Here is a 24594-nt window from a genome sequence, read left to right as displayed (position 1 = left end):
AACTTTAGGGTAAAAGTGAGATGCAGAGCCAACTGTCTCACAGACTGACTGCAAGAGGGTGTTGGGGGTGATATGATCCTGAAGGGAGTTCACACAAGCTCAGAAATTAAAACATTTATTACATGAATGGGGAGGAGGGGGCAGGGAGAGGGGTCAGCTAGCTCGACCTCCTCATGGAACTGGCATCCACAACTGGCAGCCAAGAAAACTTTTAGAATATACATGAAACCAAAGGCCCCGGCCTGGAAGGGAGGAGGGGGTGGGGAGAAGCTGAGTCTCTTGAAGCTTCTCTTGGCCTCCTTCCCTGTGCCCAGGGCTGACAGGGCTCTCTTTGCCAAGGAACTCGGCAGCCTAGGTAGCCCTGGCCACTTAATCCCCAGGGGTCCCTCCCTGCCCCCACTTAAATAGGCATAAATAAAAGGAATCTGGGCTCCAGGGCTCGTGGGGGGGAAGGAAGGGGGAACTCCCTCCAGCCTACCCCACTTTCCAAGGGGGGGAAGGAGGGAAGGCCTTCCAGAGCCAAGCCTTCCCTCCCCCCAATCCCCACCTCCCCACCTAATACTAGGGGACAGGATGGGAGAAATAAAAGCCCCCGAGTAACAACAAAATCCAACCCAAAACGAGGAGGTAGTATCGAGTCAGTGTCCAGAGCAGTGGGTGCCATAGCCCCCGGGCTCCTCACAGCACAATCCATGTGTACCGCTCGTTGTCAGCCAGGACCTTCAGGGAGCAGCCTGGAGGGGGTGGGACACACACACATACACACACACACAAGACAAGTACATCCCAACTTCTTTTGGGCACCCTTTCTGCCTCTTGTTCATAGGCTCAAAGGAGTTAAGCTGGAATGGCCCTCAGAACATCCAATCCAACCCCCTTACTTGATAGAGGAAACTAAAGCACAGAGAAGACACTGGGCCAAAATCACACAGGAAAGATCACAGGATTTTAAAAGAGTTGGAGGGGCCATTCTACTAAGGCCCAGAGGTTAAATGACATGCTCGAGGTCGGACAGTAAACAAAAGAGCCAGCATTTAAATCCAGTGCTACTTCTAGGATAAAGGATATGATACACACTCTAAATGGAGCCAAACCTTTAGGAACCCATCTCTGTATCACTGACAGACACCTCTGGGAGATCCCAAGTCCCCATAAAGTTAATTCCTATCACAAGAATAGGGCAGCCCTTTGTCCTAAAATCATCTCATATAAAAACAGAAAGGCTCCTTACTCTTTTAATAAATTTTGGGATCTAGTGACCAAACTGAGCCAAGGTCACTCCACCCTTGCCCTTCACAATCTCTCTCCCCCCTCCCCCACCCAGTCTTCCCTTTTCAGAACCAGAGTTCTCTTTAGTCTGTCCTCAGGAGCTCTCCCTCTCTGCCCATCCCTTCCTCCTCCTTCGTCAGCCCCCTTCTATCTGGGCTGCCGTTGGCTTTGGGGCCTTCTCTAGTTCCATCCTATCTGGAGTTGGGACGACAAGTCCTAGGCACAGTCCTAGTGTTGCAGTTACAGATCAATGATTGATACTTGAATGAACAGGGCCTTTATATGAGGGGAGGGGCAGGTTTTTTAGGTGGGAGCCTCTGCGCCCTCAGAAGTCAAAGCCAGATAAGAAGACCGACAGGCCAAGCAAGCAGAGGAAGAGAACGCTGGGTCGTTGAGACGGCCTGAGCCCCACCTTTGTGCAGCGCCTCATTGGTCATCCTGTTGACATAGCGGCCACTGTTCTCGGGCACGAGCCACTTCATCACCATGTCCACACAGCTCTTGCGATAGGAGCTCCAGACGCTGCCGCTGAAAGGAAGGAAAGCAGCTCAGCCAGGACTGGGTACTGTTTAGACCCCCTCCTCCTGAACCGCCCCCGGCCTCACCTGGTCTGCCCTTTAACCTCTGTGAGATCACCCACGCTGACCGTCACGAAGATGCCTGTATTCAGGTCCCAGGCCACCTTCAAGCTGGTGTGATAGGTCTTTGGTCTAGAGAATAGGACAGAGGGTAAACTGAGACCCGAGGAAAGTGGCCTGGACTGCTGGGGAAGGGGTAAAGAGTGGAAATGAGAAGATGATAGGCTTTGAATCTTAGCATTTCCCTTATCCAAGCACCTTTGTTTAGAGATGGGGAAACTGCAGCCTTGAGAAGGGAGGCACTACACCCAGGATCACCCAGCTCCCAAATGGCCGAGAAGGGACTGAACCCCAAGTGTTCTTGACTTCCTAATCTATGGTTCTGTCAGCTAAACCATCACAGTTGTCAAGCGGAGAGCTAAGAGGCCCACAGGAAAGGCAAAGGGGGCAGGGTCACTCTCCTGCACTTGGTTATGGCAGGCCTGGGAAATACAGGGATCAGCATTTGCCATCCCTCTCCCTCACCGGAGCTGGGCTTCCTCATTGGGGGAAGGGAAGGCCAGGAGCAGCAGGCCAATGTTGATGAGGACCTGGTTGGTTTCAGGACAGACCTGGTAAGGGAGAGAGCGGAGGAGGACAATGAGGAGAGGCTCCAGAGAGCTGCAACATCACAGACTACAGCCCAATAATCACAGTTTACATTTCCATGGCAATTTAAGATTTTCAAAATACTTCATGCACAGCCTTCAGCTGTGAGCAAATAGGATTCTCATTTTAGAGATGAGGAAACAGACTCAGAGAGTAAATGACGTTCCTAATCATACAACTGGAAAAGTATCAAAGCCAAGATTTAGGTCATCACCTAATCTGTGGAAATTGTTGTACTAGACAACAATGTAACACTCTACCCTCAAAGAACTTACATTCTGTTAAGGAGGAACATGTACATTTACAAGACCCATACAAAGTAGACACAGGGGGGTCTTAGGTGAGAAGGCCTTTCATGCCGTTCCTGTCTCCTGGGCCCACTCCCGACCCCAGAGGGCACACACCTCCAAAATAACGATGTCGTAGTCACTGAAGGAGCAGAACTGGTGGCTCCAAGTGGCATCGTTCCGGATGACTTCGTTAATGACGTACTCAAAGTCCAGCGTGAGCTGCTCCACTGTCAGGTACTGGCCCTTTAATGGACAAAGGGCCAGAGATGTACATACACAGATGCTCGGCCCCTCTTTGGCCCAGGCTGCTTTTCCTCTGTCCCCGAGCCCTGCTGCATACCTGGAAAACTGCCCGCTCTCTCATAGGCCGTAGATTCCTGCCCCGGAGGTCAGTCACCACAAATGGAAGGGAGATCTTATCATCCTCAAACCCTAGAGACGGTGGAAGATGGGCACAGGAAGATAGGGGTGAGCCGTTGAGGTCTGGAGCGAGCCTCACTCTGCCCTCACCTCACATGCACCCCCTTCTCACCATCCTCTGGTTCAGCCCAATCCCCTGGCTCCAGTACATAATGGAGCTTGGTGTAGTTGACATAACCCGGCTCTGCAACTGGGGGTACTGTGTCAGGAGGATTGTCCCGGGGTCCTGACTCCCTGTCCTGGGGTGGGGCCTCACAGGGCAGTCGACATCGGCTGCCTGAGGCCCCCAGACAGGGAGGTTGTCGGGCCTCCTCTACAGCGCCGCCCTTTGCTTCCTTGGCCCTCCGGAAAATGTCAGCCACAAATTCCTTGGCTTTGGCAACAGCTGGCGAGGGCTCTGGAGGGCGAGCAGGGGTGGCCTCTGGGCAGGGTCCTCGGGATGCTGGGGGATCCTCTCGGCTCGGGGGCCCAGGAGGGTCAGGTGGGGCTGGTGGATGGGTGGTTCGGTCATAGAGGATTTGGCAGAAACTGTTGTCACCTACAATCAGGGGATCCGAGGAGAAGCAAGCAGGTTGAAGGGAAAGAGAGTGAGTGCTCAGAATTTATAAAGGCAAATCAGAGCACTTTGGTTTAGAACCTGGGACAAGCCATTTCTCTCTGTAAATGTAGAAGGTGAGAATTAAGGTTCCTGTCTTTCTAATCTATGACTCTCATGAGGGACAGGTTAGTCTCTTTTCCCTCTCTAGAATTCTCCCCACTGTAGGGGATTAGATAAAATTTACATCCAGAAGGTACTTTAGAAATTATGAATCAATGCTCCATAAGTAGTCAAGAAACATATACATTGAAGACAAGTCCCTCATATATTTTATCCTTTCCCTTAGTCAGGAGGTAGGGGAAACAAAGCTAGGTCTATCGCAAAGGGAAAAATATTTTCCACCACTAGAGGATGGAGTTGGTGTCTAGGAACTATCATTCTAAAGAGATAATGGATCAGAAATCAAGCTACTTCCTTGTGATTGCACCTTGGATAAGTCACAACCTTTCAGAGCCTCAGTTTCCCTGTTTGTAAAAACAAGGAGATTGGACTCCCTGATTTCCAAAGTCCTTCCCACTCTTCACTATAAACCAGCAGGCCTGACCCCAGTGCCCCTCTAAGATGTCTTTCAGCTCTACAATTTGGCTGAGAGAGGGCCAGGAAGTCAGGCTCAAGTCTGGACTTGGGGTCACAAGCCTACCTGCTGAGCAGACAGAGACTGCACAGGCCACCAGGGAGTAACTGGTGTTGAGCAACACCACCTGGTCCTTTTTGAGCTGGAAGGCCGGCTGGAAGGTGGGGAAGGGATAGACCACCTGGTACTTCGTATGCAGCATGAACCCGTGTCTCAGGCAATGGGCACTAGGGTCTCCTGAAACAAACACACACACACACAGAGCTATAACAAATGCCCATGGTACCCGCCAGTGACACACTTCCACACACACTCCATGCCACACACATGAACAAAACACACCTGAACAGACCCGTAACACACCCACTCCAAGACATGCCCATCCCAACACAAAACGAGGCCCCTGTGCAGCAAGCATCAGCCAATGCATAGCAGCCCATGACTCCCCTGCACACACAACACGCACAAAACATAAGCACGCTCACAGCACATGTCGGGGATACTTCCATGCCTATATTGCACCATCGGGGCACAAACACCCTAACAGTGAGAACCCTTCCTACTAAGTGGGAACGCATGTAACATGCAGCACTACCAGTCCCTGTTCCCAGCCAGGGTCATGTGAAGGAGCCAAGCCCACCCCCCACAAATCCACTCACCAGGATGGGCAAGGCTGGCATCTCGGCAGCTAGGGCAGCGGTCTCTGGGTGGCATAGCCACAGTGCTAATGTAGATGTCCCGGTGGTTTTCATCACTCATCATCATCATGTTCATTAGAATCCCATTGGCTGACCGGGTACTAAGGGAGCAGGGGGGAGGAGCTGAGCCTTAATCAATCTCACCCCTCTCCCCTTTTTCCCCAAGGTCAACCCCCACCCTCTCATGTTGTCCACCCTATAGGCCCTTACTTGAAGCCAAAGACGATGACTTTGGAAGAATCACTGGGCCACTCGCATACAGTCAGATACAGGTCACTGTAAATCTCCTCGTCCTGGAAGAGCCGTACCTGCCTCACCTGTAGGCAGGATTGCACAGGAACCAGGAATAGCATTAGTAATACAAGGCCCTTTGCGATCACCTCATCCAACCCTCTCATTTCACAGAAAAGGAAACCAAGTCCCAAGGAGGGGGAGGAGCCGCAGGCTCAAACCCAGGCTTCTTCCTTCTTAGCCCAATACAAAGTGAGAGCTGGGTGGGACTGCCCCCTGCCAAGGGAAGAGGAAGGGTCGAACAAGTGGCGAGGAGGCCCATGGAGGGGTTGCTCCAACCCCGCCTTCCTACCAGCTTCAACTTGCTGTGGACGTTGAATTCCCACCAATAGAGGTGATAGATATAGAAGGAGAAGTCATCATCGCCACTGTTGCTTGTATAGGAGAGGACGTAGCGGCCACATTTGGAAAACCCCAGGAAGATGTGCCTGCGGAGGGGGAGTATTCTGGTACCTGACAACACACTAGCCATTCTCTTCCTCCCTCTACCCTTGCCTCCCCCCCCAAAATTCTGATACCCATCTCCACCTGCCCCACACTGTCCCAACTTAGCACACATCCACAGCCCTGTCCCAACCTCACCCTGCACAAAGGAAGTCCTCATCCACAATGCTCTTTAAAGATACGCAGACACGAGGTGGTAATTTGCGGAAGAGCCGAGGGGAGAGCTGCCCACTAATCTGGGGACAGGAAGAGGGGCAGGTCAGGCATCAAACTGCTTCTCTCCACTCCAGAGGCAGAGTCCATCCAAGGCTGCTCTGCTCCTAAATTTATACTCTCCTCTTCCCTTCAATGTACTCCCTCTGATTCCCTTCACTGTTACCCCATTTCTCAATTTTCTTCTCTCCCTTCTTATAAGTAGTTCAATCATCTTGAGTCTAACTCACCTGCAACCTTGAACATCAATTAGCCTTTCCTCCTTCCTATGCCTTTGCTCCAGTCATTCCTATTTATCTATATCCTGCTCCTTTGGTGTTTCTCTTTCTAAAGAGGATCCTCATTTCCACTATCTGAAAACAGACATGGAAGCTCAATGATCAGTCACTCAGTCCAATTTAGATCTGAAGTGGAAAACTCTTGACAACATCCCTGACAAGAGGTCATTGAGCTGTTTCTTAAAGACCCTCAGGAAAGGGGAAGCTATCTTCTCCTAAGAAAGCCCATTTCCATTTGGGAAAGCTCTCTTTGTGAAGAAATGTTTTCTTACATTAAACCTAAGTCTGTCTCTCTCCAACTCCTACCCACTGATCTTACTTCTGCCCTCTGGGACCATATGGAACCAACCTATGCTTTCTTCCACATGATGTCATCTTCAAATATTTGACTATCAAATCCTTTTCTATAGTGTCTTTTCTGGCCTAAGTAGCCCCCTTTATGTTATTCTCAAATGCCAAGGTCTCCAGAATTAGCTTTTTGGGCTGTCATTTCACATCACTGACTCATATGGATCTTATAGTCATCAAATCCCCCAACAATCTTTCAAATAAGCTACTGACCAGCCATATCTCTTTCAATATTGGTCTAATGAAGTTGATAATTTGAACTAACATGAAAGATTTTGCATCTGTCCCTAATAAATTTCATTTAAATTATATTAGATCCACTATTCTAGCCTCCTGGAAACTTTTTTGGGATCATTTCATTTGTGTCAATTATTCCCTCCAAACTTCAGAACACTGATAATACTGATGAGCATGCCCCCTACCCTTTAATCCAACTCAATGATGAAAATAGTAATACCACATCCCCACTCCTCAAACGCAATGTTCAATACCATTGTTTTCCTATCTTTCAATAAATACTGCATGAAAAATTCCATAATACGAAGATATATACATTTCTATATATAAGTATGTAATACTTATATATAGATATAGGTATAGGTATAGATATGTACGAGCATACATATATGCTCATCACATATGATCAGCAATGGACTCATCCTTCTGAGTTAAAATCTGGCCTCAGACACTTATAAGCTGTGTGATCCTGAGCACCCTGTTTGCCTCAGTTTCTCCATCTGTCAAATGAGCTGGAGAAAGAAATGGCAAACCATCCCAGTATCTTTGCCAAGACCCCAAGGGCATCTTGAAGAGTCAAGACACGACTTAAAAAAATGCCTGAACAACCATGCCTCAGTTTTCTCATTGGTTTAAATGATCTTTAAAGTCTCTTCCACTCTAAACGTAGGCTGAGAGCTGGGCTCACAGTGAGATTTCACAAGTGTCCGGGAATGCAGTGCTTGGAGCCTGAGCCTGCTCTTAGAATTGCCAAGTTTCCTAGGTTTTCATCCTCTCCTCCGGTACCGAGGGGACAGAGACAATGAGAATGTGGGAGAGCATTATGAGTGAATAAGAGCCTATGTGGGGCAGGCTAAATTAAAATAGATGAAAATGAATTAGACAAGTTCTCCATCTCCAGGAAATTCAAGTCAAGGGGGAGACAAGATTCCTGCATATCGAACCTGAGATTTTCATCTGCGCCTTCCTATACTTATACATGCCCCCACTCCATTGCCATCGATCTTGAACAGTCTCCCTCCTGCCAGAACCCGACCCACCTCTCCAGCACCAGCCATCAAGTATACGATTCTTCCTCTATGTCCCCCTTCCTAACGCCCATGCACGCTGGCCTCTTGCACCCAGTGCAGGGGCTTCTGCTCTGCAACATGCTCTTCCCCATCACTTCTCCTCCAATGCTCTCGCTAAAAAGCGGCCTCCACTGTCTTCGGCCACCCCCGGAGAGCCCACTCTCGTGATTGCCTATGCCCCTCACCCCCATTCCTCGGCACCCCTTCTCCTCCACCAGGTCTCCATCACACTCTTCTCTGTCACTCCTCCCATCAGCCTAGGCCTTCCTCCTCAGTAAAGCGCTCTCCTCCATCACCTTCTCCTCCGCTTCCGATGCTCTGGCCCTCACGACCCACCTCACCGACCCCCAAAAGGCCTCCTTCTCCAGGGCCCAGCCCCCCACTCCCTTCTCCCCACAATCCCTTCCTTTTCCTCGCCCTCCACCCCCAGCGCCCTCCCCTCTAGGCCCTTCCCTCCAGAATGCACACCCCCCGGTGCCCCTCCCCCCCGACGCCCTCCCCTCTCCGGTTTTCCCCTCGGGCGCCCCCTCCCCCGCCCGATCCTCCCGGCCCCGGCCGGGCTCTCACCCTGACACGCTCCAGCTGCTTGAGGACATGTTCCCGCCGCCGCCCTCCGGCTCGCTTCCCTCCAAGGCCTCCGCCGCCTCCGCCGCCGCTCCCGGCCCCGCTGTTCCGCTCCGATTTCGAGCTGGGCGCCATTTTCACCCCCTCCCTCCACTTCCGGAGCAACCGGCCCCGTCGCCCCACCCCCTCCGCCTCTTCATTGGCCCTATCCGAGGGATGCGGCGAGCCGGTTGGAGGGGAGTCGGACCTCGGAGCTTCTTCCCGCTCGACTTGTCCATCAAAGTCATCTCGAATGATGATTGGTAAACCTGGCGCCGCAGTCGCATTTCGGTAGGCCGCATGCGCTGCCAGTTCCATTGACTCCGCCTTCTCCTTGATATTAACCAATCTATACGCAAGATATGTTCAGATCTCTAGCAGATAACGCTTAGTCTGTGGACAGTGGGCCTTGTCAATCTCATTATCGACACGCCCTCGTGAGGCCACTAGGTTTCCATAGAGACCATAAGAGGCCCTGGCACCCAGGGCTCTCTGTGGTCCAGAAGGGGCCTAGTGCCACTTCTTTGAAGTGTCTGTGGATAGTGCCTGACAGACTACACTTAAGTCTTGTTGCCCTAGCAACCACCTAGAGCCTTTCATTCATTTTTTCCCCCTCCCCTGAGTACCTACTATGGGACTGGAGAGGGAGAGATGAGAGGTTGCCTTCAGTGGAAAACGAAAAAGTCTGGATAACAGCATCATGAAGTTCAGAGCAGGGAGAGTTGTTCCCCATCTACCATCTAACCATCAGGGAAGGCTTCCAGTGTACCGAGCTGGATCTTGAAGAATGGGGAGAGCTTCCAGATTTAGGCTAATTCAATCTCAAAAGAAAGACATGGGAAAACCTGAAGGCACCTAAAGTGGTAGAGTGAGTGGGCCAGTCCAGAGGGGCCGTCAGGTAAATAAAGAAGGTGGGGCGCGCGCAGATGGTGCAGGGGAGGATTGCAAATCTCTTCCTTTTGCATTTATTCCTACGGGCAGTGAGGTTCCAGAAGCAGAGGGACCTGACATTATGAAGATGGGTCTGGTGGCTTGTGCAGCAAAGAGACTGGTCTTGGGAGAAACTGAACTCAGGACTCGAAGGCGGTAGTCCAGGAGAGAGGCAACGAGACATTTAGGGGCGCTGAAGGGAAGAGGCAAAAGTGTGAGAGAGTGTAGTGATAAGTCTAGGAGGACCTAGCAACTGATTGGATGGGGTGAGGAGGCAGGAGGATAAGGAAGGAATCAAAGGCAACTCAAAGGTTGCAGTTTCTCTCAGAGCAAAAATTGTCTATTTTGGGGTTTGTAGATAGATATAACATACAGTAATCACTAAGTAAATCCTCATTGAATTGAACGATCGATTACCAGAGAGGTATCTGCTACTATTTTCTTGGTTTTAGGAGGTAACCCTGTGGGTTGTCCCCAGAACTCCTGAAACGCGAGCATTTTGGGGCCTCCACTAGCGTACTTCCTCTTAACAATCAGTCAAGTCAGTAAATTCGGTTTTTTAGGGAAAGTATTTATTCAAACGGCAAGAATGCTATTTCCCCCAAACATCATGAAGTGCACTTTCATACAAAGACACCGTTGGGAGGAGGAGAGGGACAAGAGAAAGAACCAGTTTTATAGTACAATAGTAATGAGGTTGATACACATGTAGAGAACATAGCCATGGCAATTCATACCTCTAGAACTTCAGAGCCTTGATGTACCTTCCTCCTCTGAATGATCCTCACAAAATTTACTTCAGGGTATCAGGTTCCTGATAGACAAGTCCCATCAGTGTTCCAATGATAGGCTGAAATTCTCTCAGCCAACTAATCAATCCACCTTTAGATTCAATTGAGTGAAAAGTATGCCTTGAAAATTACTAAGGTCTATATCTTCAATTCTCCCAATCCCCATTAAGTCTCAGCCTGTTTTCTTCAACTATTTTTCACATATGTACATAACTCTTAGGAGAGCACTCACTCATATCCCACAGAAAGGAATAAATCGTCTCAATGAGAAAAATGCTGTTGGTTAGTAAGTCAAAAAAAATCTTCACTTACAACCTCACTTTGACTGTTCTCAAATCTTGGTCAACAATTTGCCTCAAGTAAATACTCTAGAATATAAAGTATAGGTATCATATGCCATTTCTTCTCACAAATTTCTAATGTGAGCCTCTGATATCCCTACCAATCAGTCAGGACCAAAGTGGAAACTCATGCTATTGGCTCTGACCCATAGATACCTAGTAGTCAAAGAGATTCCATAAGAAGATTGAAAAAAATGTCTCAAAAGTGTTCCTTTTAAGAATGTTGCTATGAGACTGAAGTAATCCAGTAAACTGAAGAATGAGGAGAATTAAATAATAACAACATTGAAAGAAAAACAATTTTGAACAACTTAAGAACTCTGACCAATGCAATGACTAATCAATGATTCTAGAGAACCCATGATGAAGCAGATAACCCACCTTCTTGCAGAGCAATGATGGGCTCAGGGCACAGATTGAAACTTAAGAGTTTTTAAACACAACTAATATAGGAATTTTTTTGGCTTGAATTTGTGTGTTTGTTGCAATGATTTTCTTTGTCTTTTTTTTTCTCTATTCAAGGAGGAGAAGAAGAAGGTAAAAATGAACTTTTTATTCATTTCTTTAAAATTAATTTTTAAAAAGAGCTTGTGGGGAAAAAACAATCTAAGTTTTGCTATGGTTTGAGATAATTAAGACCCTGGTTGTTAAGTATTGCAATGTTGAATTTTCATCTCTTTGGTGCTGTAGTATGCCAGGACTTACTAGGCCAGGCTGGTAGCTTAGGTCTGAGAGTGGAATTGTAGAAGTTTTACTTACTCTAAGAGGGAAAGACAATCAGAACAAAGGAAGAATATTCATCAAGAATAAAGCTTTAATTATACATGGTTTCCCAATAGATGGTGATTGCTACTGGTTTGCCAATCTATTGGAAGGACTTTCAGGAAGGAGGCCATGACTCCTAATATCCTACATTTTCTATTCAGGAAGCTACGTTAACAGCCCAAACCTTATTCCCCTGTGCCAACTAAGTTTCAAAGACAGTTTAAATGCCTTTTACAGAAAAACTAGCTTAACCTATCTGGAACAGAATGTTAACCCAATCCACATGGTAAGCGACCCTGGTAGAAACAATTTCTTCTACCTTAGATGCCTAATGAAAAAAGAAGGAAGACAATAGACACTTGCAATTTTCAGAATATTCAATATTCAGAGGTATTGCACAAATGTTTTCTCATTTGATCATCAGAAAAACACTGTAGATAGAAGGAATTATGAATTTTATTAGAACCATTTTAGAGATAAAGAAACTGAAAGTTTGAGAGACTATTGCCCAGAATTACAGTCAATAAATGTCAAGAAACAGGATTTCAACCTATTTCTAGGAGGGAAATGATGAATTCAGTTTATGATATTTTGAGTTTGAAGTGTTGAGCAGTATATCTAGATAAAAATGTTCACTAGGTTATATACATGGGGAATTTAAGAGCTAAAGAAATAGACTTAGATGCCATGTATATTGAAATGATAATTGAAGCTACAGGCAATGAAAAGAATATGCAGAAGAGAGCCATTCTAGGAGAGAAGATGAGATAACTCCCAGGAAAGGTGAGGAATCCTAGAAGAGTCTAGGGGACACAGGATAGGAGAAAGAATCAGAGCTAGTGAAAGAGACAGAAAAGCAAAAAAGTAGAATATAGGACTAGAAGAAGTCAGTATATCAAGTCAAGAGAAGAGAAAAGTATTCAGGAGAGAGGATGGCCCCCAATGTCAAATAGTATAAATTTTTAAAAAGTCAAAAAAAATGAAGATGAGAAAAGTTATTGATAAGGAAATCACTGTTGATCTCTGAGAGTGAAACTTCAGTTCAGTGATGGGGTTAAGGATTGATTGACTGGGTGGGAGAAAAATGAAGCAGTGAGTATAAATAATTCCTAGAAATTTGGTGATGAAAGGGAGGAAAGAGATGCTCCAGAAGGTTGTAGAGTTGAGGAAAAGGCATTTTTAAAAATTTTATTTAATGTTTGATTTTTCTCTAGTTACATATAAAAACAATTTTTAACATACATTTTTAAAACTTTGAGTTCAGATTATCTCCCTTTCTCCCCCCACCTTCTCTCATTGAGAAGACAAACAATATAGGTTATGCATGTATAATCACGCAAAACATTTCAATAATAATCATGGTGTAAAAGAAAAGTTAGAGCAATAAAAACCTCAAGAAAAAATAAAGTAAGCATCAGTCTGTATTCACACACCATCAGTTATTTCTCTGTGGGTGGACAGCATTTTTTATTATAAGTCCTTCAGAATTGTTTTGGATCATTGTGCTGCTAAGAATAGCTAAGTCATTTATAGTTGCTCATCTTACAATATTGCTGTTACTTTATACATAGTACATTTCACTTTGCATCAGCTCATAGAAATCTTTCCAGATTCTTTTTAGAGCATCTTGTTTCTTATAGCAAAACGGTATTCCATCATAATCACAAACGCAGTTTATTCAGCCATTCCTCGGTTGACAGGCATCCTCTCAATTTCCAATTCTTTGCCCCAGAAAAAACTTGTTATTTATAGCACAACGGTATTCCATCATAATCATATAACACAGTTTATGTAGCCATTCCCCAAATGATGAGCATTTCCTCAATTTCCACTTCCTTGCTCCCAGAAAAAACCGGCTTTAAATATTTTTGTACATATAGACCCTTTCATTTTTGTGTTTTTTAAATCTCTTTTGGGATACAGACCTAGTAGTGGTATTGCTAGATAAAAGGATTTCATAGCCCTTTGGGCATAGTTCCAAATTGCTCTACAGAGTGGTTAAATCAATTCACAACTCCACCAACAATGCATTAATGTCTAATATCTCCCATATTACCTCCAACATTTGTCATTTTCCTTTCCTATATTATTATTAATCAATTAGTCGATCTAATACTTAATTGGGAGTTGTCTATCATGACTGCACAGGATTTGCTCAAGAGAGGATCTCTCCTTAATCCGTGGAATTTAACTCAAATGGTCCTGATGTTTGACCCCAGAGCTTTATCCACTGTACCACCTAGCTCCCTCTAGGTAACCCCTAAATTGATCTTTGAAGAATAAAAAGATTTCAGTAAATCATGATGAGGAAGCAGAAGTTTAGTCACATGGATAGATTGTGCTAATATACCAAGGTAGGAGGTGGCAGACAAGAGCAGATAAGACTTTAGAGTTTGTGCATAATACAGTTGATAGCCTAGAGAAGAGGAAAACCCCCTTCTCCAAGGTAATTGAACTACATTGAGAATTAAAGAAGCTCAGAGAGGTAGCCTAGATTTCCACAGTATAGATAGAAACATAATAACTAATATTTATATAGCATCTCCTATGTGACAGGCATTGTACCAGCACATTTCATTTCATCCCTACAACAATCCTAGAAAATAGGGGCTATTACTGTATTCATTTACAGTTGAGGAAATTGAGGCAAATTGAGGTTAAATGATTTGCCCAAAGTCATACCACTAGTAAGTATCTGAGGCTGGATTTGCATTCAGATCTTTCTGACTCTAAGCCCAACCCTTTTATCTATGACACCATAATGTGCCCTGATCACTTATCATTACTGGAGAACATAAAAGGTAGCCCTGTTTCTGTGATATATAAATTATTTCCAGCTCTAGTTATGAAAGTAAATAAATTCCATTTTAAGAAACTCCGTATCACCTTCAAGTTATTTTTTTCCACTTGAGTTTTACTCCAAATGAAAATGTAGGTGTAGCTCATTTTTAGAGTTGTGCCACATAGCAGATATTGAACAATATTGAACACTGAGGACCAGGAAGGAGAAGATGTTTTCGGTTCATTTGTTTTTTTAAAGGAGATAAATGTATATAAATGCACCTGAGATTTCCTAAGATCTAGAACTGGAAGAGACCTACAAAATCATTTAATTCACAAATGAGAAAAATGAGGACCAGTGAAAGAAAGTGACTCTCTCCCAGTAGGAGTGACAGGAGCACATTTATAAGTGGTCATGGCACTACTCTCTCAATGCATTCAATTAGTGAATCAACTTTTATGAAACATCTACAACGTGCCAGGCACTGTACTAAGTCATTCACAATGACTTTGACTTATACAAAGTTTGATAGAGAAATATGATGAGTTCAGTGCTCACAAATCTCCCTCTCCTTAAATCTTAATGCTCCGTTAACTATTCTAACTTCCTGGTTTACTCTGCTCTGATCACCTACTAGGATAGTCATATCTCTGATCTTCCCTGTCACCCATAAATGTTTCAGTTCAATCATCAAGAATTCTGAAAATCCTTTCTCTGAACATAATCTCCTGTCACTCCATCCTCCCTAAGTGTCACCTCTCCTAAACCAAACCCTTATTCTCACCATGACGTCTAATTCCTTCCCCACCCCATAATAACCCAAATCATCACTCCTGTTCTTGTTCATATTCTCCTAGCTTCCCTATCTTGACTTCTTGATGAATCAATTCAATTATATACTGGCCTCTAGCCTTAAACCCTTTACACCCTTGTCCTATATCTACCATTACTCCCATCATTAGCCTCCTCCACTGATTCCTCCTTATACTTTACTAAATAGAACTAGAAGAGTCACACAACTGTGCTGACTGGATTTAAAAAAATTATTATCTTTCTTTTACATTGCTTATATTTCCCTTTGTATCCTTCTCCCTGAGAACCAAACTTTATAAATGCCTTTTTTTAAAAAAGAGAAGAGAAAAAAAATTCATCAAAACCAATCAACATCAAAAATATCCATTCAATGTTCTATACCTTTGATGATTTCATTGCCCTAATGAGTCCAATTATCATCTCTATGTAGATAATTCTCAGATCTATGTAATCAGCCCTGACCTCTCTTCTGATCTTATATAATCTGATCTATAGTTGTGTATTACTAACTATATAGTCCTGGAGAAGTCATCATCTTTCTCCCAAAATCACATCTTTTCCCAAACTCTCCTATTTCTATCAAGGACATCATCATTCTCCCAGCCACCTAGATTCACATCCTCAGTTGTTCAGTCACCTTATATCTGTGGCCAAAGTCTGTCATTTTTATCTTTACAACAACTTTCATACATACATATATCTATATACATACACACTTCTCATCACTCCATATGTGCATGTATATATAAGCCTGTATGCATCGTATACATGTGTACATGTATGTGCATATATACATATATGTATAACACATTGTGTATGCGTTTATTCTTTACTCTGCTCCACTCTATCTCTACTCAACTGATCAAGAAATCTGATCATGATCTGACCATGTCACCCATAAATTCAGTAAAACCAATGACTCTCACATCTACTAACAAGTATAGAATACATTATTTGGCTTTTAAAGCCTTTTTTCATCTGCCACTTTCCTACTTTTACAGCTGTTTATTCTTTACTCTCCTCCCTATACTTTGTGATCTGTTGATCCATGATTTTTACTAGATATCCCCCCATCCTGGAATTTTTTCCCTCCTCATTTGTACTTCTTGGCTTTCTTCAAGACTTACCTCAAATACCACCTTCTTCAAAGATCTGTTTCTGTTCCCCTTTTCTTTGAGATTATCTCCCACCTACACTGTATATACCTTGTATTTCCATAAGGTGAGGACTCCTCGAAGACAGAGACTATATTTGCCTTTCCTTGTATGACCTCATTGCCTGTGAAAACTCGATAGTATACCAGTGCCATGCCAGGAAACTGAATCACTTCCATTTGAACTGTCTTGGGAAGATTCTGATGATCACCTGGCAGGATAAGATACCAGACATTGAAGTCCTTTCTGGAACTTTAAAGTACCAGGCATTTAAACTACTGCCAAGAGCACAACTCTGCTGAGATGGCCACATTGTTCAAATGCCAAACTTACATTTGCCAAAAAGACTATTTTATGGAGAACTCACACTGAACAAGCACTCATGTGGTGTTCAGAAAAAGCAGTATAAGGACACTTTTAAAGTCTATCTTAACAACTTTAGAATTGATTGCATGACATGGGAGACACTGGTATGAGATCACTAGCCTTCATCAAAGAAGATGCTATGCTCTGTGAATAAAACAGAATTAAAGCAGCTCAAAAAATGTAAAAAAATAAAAAATAAGAATTATTATTATTAAAATGAAAAAAAAAAAGAAATGTGAGATGCACAAAGTTAGAGAATCCACCCCAAATATTCATAGGGACTTATTTGTGCTCAACCTGTGGCAGAGCATTTCAACTTCATACTGGTCTGATCAGCCACAGCTGGATACACTGTAACTTGACTTTAACACAGTAATGTCATTTTGGTCCTCTTAAAGAACAAAGGACAACAACCAACCAGTGTTTAGCACAGTGTTTGGTACATAGTAAGTGCCTAATAAATGTTTGTTGACTGACTGGCCATAAATTTCCACCTCTGCAAATAAGAATGGGGTGGTGATGGTTTTATATGTCTTTCTTGGACCCATAGCTTGCTCTTTATAATTTTATAACATTTATTTTATTTGATTTTGCTATTGTTATTGTTTCTATTTACATTGTTATAGACATTGTTTTCCTATATCAGTTCATACAATTCTATGATTCCCTGCATTCATAATGTTTGTAAGTTCTCACAGCAGAATGATTATATTACTATGATACATTCTACTATATGCACAATTTGTTTAGACATTATGTAATTGATAGACATCTACTTTGTTTCAGTTTTTTGCTACCACAAAAAGTGCTGCTTAAATATTTTGATGTCTATGGAGTCTTCATTTTTTGTCAAGTGTTTCCTTGGTGTCTAAGGAAGGCCTAGCAGTGGAACCTCTTGGGAATGGACATTTTAGTCACTTTATTTGCATAATTACATATTGCTTTTCAGAATTTATGTCTCAATTCACAATTCCACCAACAATACATTAGTACACCTGTCTTTCCACAACCATTAGAAATTACCATCTTTTGAAGCTTTTGCTGATTTGCTTGGTGTGAGGTAAAACCTTAGAGTTGTTCTGAGTTTAATTACATACACTAGTGATTTGAATCATTTTTAGTATGATTGTTAATAGCTTGAAATTTTTTGGTTTTATCTAATCTCAACTCAGCCTTCCTTTTCACAAAGCAATTCTCTCTCTAGCCCATTCATCACAATACTTATTTAAGACTTTCTCTTTTTTCCTCAAACCTCCCATGGCACTACTTTTCCCTATCCTCTTAGCCAAAGATCTCTTCTCACATCAAGGCCATCCTCAGTGTGCTTCCTCTTTTCTGATCCTTCTTATCTGAAAACCCCTAAGCAATATCCTCCACTATTTCCTTCTTTATTCCAATATCTGATGAAATAGCCCTTTTTCCATGCCATAACAAGTTTCATTACATGCACCCTTGATTCCATGCTCTTCTTTTTTTAAAATAAGTTTTTATTGATGTTTTCTCTTTTTTCTATCAATCACCATAGTATCCCATGTACTCTTCCTTCTCTCCCTCCCTGAGAGTTCCCATTTGCCAGATAGTACTTTGATGGCATGCTTTTCTTTTGTCTCTAGCAGGTTGCCTCCACAATCACACATCTCCTCTCTGCCCTAATCTTCAGTTTTTCCATATTTGGCTTCTTTCCTATTACCTACCATGTTCAAATCTGCCTCATCCTGGAGGTAAAAAACTCATTTGGTCATACTGTCCCCATTGATTGTTGTCTTATATCTCTACTCTCTCAGCTAAATTCTGAACCAAAAATAAATCCATTTACACACAGTATCCCTGCCCATTGCTTCTATTTTTCTCCAAGTCTCTTCTTTAAATTTCTTTAAAACTATTTGCAATCTGACTCCCAATCTCACAAATCAATTGAATTGTTCTCTTCAGTGTTACCAATGATTTCTTTGTTGACAATTCTATTAGTCCCTTCTTAATTTTCTTCCTTCTTGACTTCTCTACATTATTTAACACTAATAATGTTGGTTATTAGTCATCTTTTTCTCTTGGACATTGTCTCCTCTTCCTCCTAAATCTGTTCCTTTGCCTCTAGAGTTCTATTTCCTCTACTCCTCAGTGCTTTCTCAAGTCAATACCCCAATTCTAACTTGACTTGTTTCCCTCTAGCTTCAGCCCAGCAAAAAGTCATTTCAATACCATTGTTACTGTTCTCTTGTCCTATCACTATTCTATTTGCTATACTTCAGTCTTGAATTACTTCCATCATCCTCTTTCTCCATTCTTACAAGTTGCTGAATGCAACTATAGGAAGTCTCACAGTTGTACTGATTGGTTTATTACAAGTTCATGTTATTCATCATTAACTGCTGCAAGGTAGTCTTTTTATTCCTCCCTTATTGATTCCCTATCTTATTCTTTATAAAAGTTATCTCAGATCTCTTCTCTTGTCAAGTCCCTTCATATTTCTTCCTCTCACTCTCTCTCAGCTGAAGACCTTCTTACTTTACTGAAAAAGTTGAGGACTTTCTACATGAGTTCCCTCTTTTCACTTTATCACCAAACCCCTAGACAAAATCCCCTACTTTCTCGTCCACTTCCAGAGACTTTGACAAAGAGGTAACCCCTTCCCTTGCCAAGGCCAACCCCTCAACATGTGCATCTGATCCTATTCCCCTCCTTTCTTCTCTAGCATGTTACATCCTCATCCTGTCTAACCACTTTTTCTTACTCTCCTTTGCTGACTCATCATTAACTCAATATCCTCAGATGCAGATTTCCCCAAAGTTCTTTCACAAAACTATGAATAAATGATAAATAATAAAGTATAGTATAGAACTTTCATAAGTTCTTACATAATTCTTCTATCCTCTTAATTTTTCCTACTCCCTTTCTTGGTACCCTCATCAGCTCCCATGGATTAAATTGTCATTTCTATGCAGATGACAGCCCTCAGTCTCTCCTCCAACTTTTAATCCCAGGTCTCCAATTGCTAGTCAGAAATTTCAAATGGATAACACAGAGTCATCTCAAATGCAATATGTCTAAAACTGAAACTATTACTTCCTCCTAAATCCTTCCCTCTTTCAAACTTTCCTATTTTGAGTGAAGATACCACCATCCTTCCAATATCTTAGATCATCATCCTTTCCCTCATCCAATCATCTGTGAAATCTTGTCAGTTCTATCTTTACTTCATCTTTTGAAATTGACTTCTCTTTATTGGATTGGTTACTTCTTGAGTTAAACACATTCAGCCATTCTGGAGAGTAATTTGGAATTATGCCCAAAAAGTTATCAAACTGTGCATACCCTTTGATCCAGCAGTGTTTCTACTGGGCTTATACCCCAAAGAGATAATAAAGAGGGGAAAGGGACCAGGGACCTGTATGTGCCAAAATGTTTGTGGCAGCCCTGTTTGTAGTGGCTAGAAGCTGGAAAATGAATGGATGCCCATCAATTGGAGAATGGTTGAGTAAATTGTAGTATATGAACGTTATGGAATATTATTGTTCTGTAAGAAATGACCAGCAGGATGAATAAAGAGAGGACTGGCGACACTTACATGAACTGATGCTAAGTGAAACGAGCAGAACCAGGAGATCATTATATACCTCAACAGTGATACTGTTTGAGGATGTATTCTGATGGAAGTAGATCTCTTCGATAAAGAGAGCTAATTCAGTTTCAGTTGATCAGAGATGGCCAGAAGCATCTGCACCCAAAGAAAGAACACTGGGAAATGAATATAAACTGCTTGCATTTTTGTTTTTCTTCCCGGGTTATTTATACCTTCTGAATCCAATTCTCCCTGTGCAACAAGAAAACTCTTCAGTTCTACACACATATATTATATCTAGGATATACTGTAACCTATTCAACATGTAAAGGACTGCTTGCCATCTGGGGGAGGGGTGGAGGGAGGGAGGGGAAAAATCGGAACAGAAGTGAGTGCAAGGGATAATGCTGTAAAAAATTACCCTGGCATGGGTTCTATCAATAAAAAGTTATTTTAAAAAAAAGGTAATAAAAAAAAAGAGAAAAAACTTCTTGATTTCAAGCTTTCATAACCTGAGTTATTACAACATCCTCCTCCTTGCCTCCGCTCACCATTCCAGTTCATCACTGCTGCCAAAGTAATTTTTCTTTTTCTTTTTTTTAATAACTTTTTATTGATAGAACTCATGCCAGGGTAATTTTTTACAGCATTATTCCTTGCATTCACTTCTGTTCCGATTTTTCCCCTCCCTCCCTCCACCCCCTCCCCCAGAGGGCAAGCAGTCCTTTACATGTTGAATAGGTTACAGTATATCCTAGATACAATATATGTGTGCAGAACCGAACAGTTTTCTTGTTGCACAGGGAGAATTGAATTCAGAAGGTATAAATAATCTGGAAAGAAAAACAAAAATGCAAGCAGTTTATATTCATTTCTCAGTGTTCTTTCTTTGAGTGTAGCTGCTTCTGCCCATCTTTGATCAATTGAAACTGAATTAGCTCTCTTTATCGAAGAGATCCACTTCCATCAGAATACATCCTCAAACAGTTATCATTGTTGAGGTATATAATGATCTCCTGGTTCTGCTCGTTTCACTTAGCATCAGTTCATATAAGTGTCGCCAGTCCTCTCTGTATTCATCCTGCTGGTCATTCCTTACAGAACAATAATATTCCATAACGTTCATATATTACAATTTACTCAACCATTCTCCAATTGATGGGCATCCATTCATTTTCCAGCTTCTAGCCACTACAAACAGGGCTGCCACAAACATTTTGGTACATACAGGTCCCTTTCCCTTCTTTAATATCTCTTTGGGGTATAAGCCCAGTAGAGACACTGCTGGATCAAAGGATATGCACAGTTTGATAACAAAGTAATTTTTCTTAAGCAAAGATATGACCATTCATCTTATTCAACCAACTCTAGTAGCTTCCTATTACCTCTTGCATAAAATATTATCTCTTTTGTTTACTTTTTAAAATTCCTACATATCCCAATATATTTTTCTAACCTTATTGGAAACCATTACTCCTCATCCCATAGTCTATGAGTTAGCCAATTGGCCTCTCTATTACTTCCCATCCCATACTCTGTGAGCTAGCCAACTAGTAAGACTTGTCATACATTTCCTTCCTTATGCTTCCACATTAACCATTCCCTAAGCCTGGAGGGTATTACCTCTTTTATTTCTGTCTTATGAAGTCTCCCTTTTCCTTCAAGATTTAGCTCAGGCATCATCTTCTGCATTTGAAGCCTTTCCTGACCTCTTCTACCTACTAGTGGGGTCTTAAAACTTCAGTGTCATCCTCTATTTCCCACTCTCACTTGCTACGTGTATCTAAATTGTTTGCCAAATCGTATTTCTAACTCATGTCTCTCACATATATCTTCTTATTCACACCCTAATTCGATGACCAATTATACTTCTCACCTGGGCAAGACTGAGCTTGGTCTCCATCCTTCAAATCTCTCCTTTTCAATCCATCCTCCATACTACTGCCAAAATGATTTTCTTAAGATACACATCTTATCATGCCCTCCCCTTCCTCAATAAATTTCAGTGACTACCTAGTTCTCCCAGATTCAAATATCAGTTCTCTTCTGGGAATTTAAAGCTCTTCCCACACCTAAGTAAGGAAATTCCACTTTTATTACATATAGGAGTGGCTTACATTATAAGGCTCAAAAATCTTTTGCTCCAGTTAGATAATTTAATAGAAGTTTTTCTTAATGCTTATAATAAAATTCTAGTCTACAGTCTATTTCATTGTGAGAACAAATAAAGAGCCTAGAACAGTTTCACATATCTATATAGTAAAAGAGCACTTTGCTGACTTTACTACCTTTCCAATCTTCCAATCATCTTCACTCCCTTCTATACAGTCTATGGTTCAACCATACTGCCTACTTATTGGTCCTCCCATGAAACACTCCCTCTCCTATCTTTGTGCTTTAACCTGGGTTGTCTCCTTCACTCCCCAACCCCCAACATCTAACATGTCTTCCAGCTTCTTCTCTACCCCTTGGAATCTCTAGTTTCCTTTGTGATTCAGCTCAAGCACCACCAACTAAATGAAGCCTTTCCTGACTCCAATTTCTGCTGCCTTCCAGCCTCAAACTACCTTGCATTCCTTTTGTATATATTCTATTTATACTTATGTAACCAGGGACTGGCCAATGAGAGCCCAGTCATATGAGCATATAAACAGCAGGCTTTACCAAATGAAATACTTAATGTGGACTATGGAGAATACACCAGAATTATGTGACTGTTTCTTGTATACTTGCTGAAGGATGAAGGAAAGGGCCTCTGGCTAGTGAGCTGGAACAGAACTCGCAAAATTAAAAGGAAGGAGGAGGAAGGGAGGGAGGGAGTGAGGGAGAGAGGAAGGGAGGGAGAGAAAGATAGAAGGGGGAGAGAGAGATGGAGTAAGGGGGGAGAGAGAGAGAAAGAGAGACAGAGAGAGAGAGAGAGAAAGGAGGGGAGGGAGAAATAAGAGGGAGAGAGGTGGAAGGAGGGAGGGAGAGAGAGGAGAGAAGGAAAGAGTTGAGGAGACAGAGAGAGAGAGAGAGAGAGAGAGAGAGAGAGAGAGAGAGAGAGAGAGAGAGAGAGAGAGAGAGGAACAACCCACTCTTTGTTTTTCCTGGTAGTGATCAAGGCAAAGACTGTTGTAAGCTTCCAGGTGGGGAAAAAGGTAATGATAACACTGCCCTCTTTTGACACCTATTTGTCTCCTTCATAAGGCCTTAAATGTGCCATCTCTGTTCTTTGTCTCTTGAGATTTAGAACTTATTGCTTTTAGGTGAAAGCGTATTGGAGAAGGAGCTGATTAGATGGTGCCTTGAAAGCTGTATATGCTTAGAAGGACTGGAATCTCATTGGTTAGTCCCTTATTACGTTCATATATATACATGTTTCCTCAGCTAGAACCTAAGCTTCCTGAGGACAAGAATGGCTTTCCCTCTTGCTTTTATATCCCCACACTTGCTATAATTCCTGAGACAAGGTAGGCACTTTACAAATGCTTGTTAATCGATTCAATACATACCACTCATGGTGATCCTTTTGCTGGGGGGTGGAGGGGTAGGGGTGGGGGAAGAGACCTTGGTTTTCCCATCTATAAATTTAGGGTGAGCCTTCTAACTCAGAGATTCTCCTATGCTAAAAATCATATTCACAGGCTTGAAATCTAACTAGAGTGAGTTGTTGTGCAGTATTGAGGGAAACAGTGCCCTAAATAGATAGGCATCAAACATCCCTCCAGCTCTGGACTAACTTCAGGAGACTGGCATATTCTGAAAGTACTGCTATCTAAGGCTTACAAACCCTTTATAATTTTTTTACAAAGCATTTTCCCTCTGTGCAGGGAATGCAATTATCTCCATTTTACATATAAGAAAAAAAAGACTCAAAGATGATAGTGCAAAGTCCCGTAGATGGTGCTCTGGATTTCTTCCAGACTGTGCATTCTTGTTAGAGCAGGAGAAGATTTAAGATTCAGGACATAAATATCACTTGGCTGAGAAATATCCCAAGTTGGTCCCAAGTGGACAAGGATCCCAGACCTAAGAATCATCCACCAGACCTCCACAGGCTATGTCCAGGGGGCAGGATAGTAGTACCCACCTACTCAATCCCCAAAGAGGAAGAGGATCTCTGCTGAGCTTGGGGGAATAGGAAAAGGAAGCAAAGAGAAGTTTAGGACCCAAATGCCTTCCTCACTTCCCCAACTATTTCCTCTACATCTCATAAGTTTTCCTCCCCCATCCATTTTCCCTGCCTCTGCTCACATCATCCCCTCCTGCATTTGGAATAAAGTCACCTACACCACCGACCTTCCCTGCAAAGCTTGCCTTAGGAGCCACCTCATTCAAGTAGGTGTCTATTTCTCCTCAGGTGAAAATGATTTCTCCCACCTCGGATTTCTCTTTGCACTTGGCTTGGCTCTTCTATAACTCTGTCCAGGCAGCCTGTCCACACTTCTCAACTTACCTCCCACCAGCATTCTCAATTCAAGCTCTGAGGTAATGCCTTATCTTGTTCAGAATCAAGGCTACCCTGCCACTTCCTAGTCATTTCCAAATCATA

At 42.8% G+C, this 24594-nt stretch overlaps 1 protein-coding gene across 2 annotated transcripts; it reads right to left on the bottom strand.

Annotated features, from left to right (window-relative positions):
* Nucleotides 1-99: 99 nt before the first annotated feature.
* On the bottom strand, nt 100-8670 carry DCAF15 (DDB1 and CUL4 associated factor 15). Of its 2 annotated transcripts, XM_051971682.1 has the most exons (13): nt 8524-8670; nt 5949-6046; nt 5659-5794; nt 5286-5392; nt 5037-5176; nt 4444-4614; nt 3318-3743; nt 3126-3217; nt 2900-3028; nt 2373-2458; nt 1875-1979; nt 1682-1797; nt 100-734 (listed from the first exon to the last, which is right to left on the bottom strand). In XM_051971682.1, the coding sequence occupies exons 1-13, from the start codon at nt 8653-8655 to the stop codon at nt 679-681; spliced, it is 1794 nt and encodes a 597-aa protein (XP_051827642.1). In that variant the 5' UTR covers nt 8656-8670; the 3' UTR covers nt 100-678. The 2 variants fall into 2 exon arrangements, with proteins under 2 accessions (XP_051827642.1, XP_051827641.1); XM_051971681.1 differs by having other exon boundaries at nt 100-1797.
* Between the last annotated feature and the right edge of the window lie 15924 nt (nt 8671-24594).

This window comes from Antechinus flavipes, chromosome 1 (assembly GCF_016432865.1).
Source record: "Antechinus flavipes isolate AdamAnt ecotype Samford, QLD, Australia chromosome 1, AdamAnt_v2, whole genome shotgun sequence".
Classification (NCBI taxonomy): Eukaryota; Metazoa; Chordata; class Mammalia; order Dasyuromorphia; family Dasyuridae; genus Antechinus; species Antechinus flavipes.
This window is presented reverse-complemented; position numbering and strand designations above follow the sequence as displayed.

Coding starts and splice junctions, on each gene's coding strand:
- DCAF15 (XM_051971681.1), bottom strand. CDS start 8,655: ATGGCGCCCAGCTCGAAATCGGAGCGGAACAGCGGGGCCGGGAGCGGC. Junction 5,795..5,948: donor GAGGACTTCCTTTGTGCAGG/GTGAGGTTGGGA, acceptor CCCCCTCCGCAG/GCACATCTTCCTGGGGTTTT. Junction 1,980..2,372: donor AATGAGGAAGCCCAGCTCCG/GTGAGGGAGAGG, acceptor CCTATTCTCTAG/ACCAAAGACCTATCACACCA.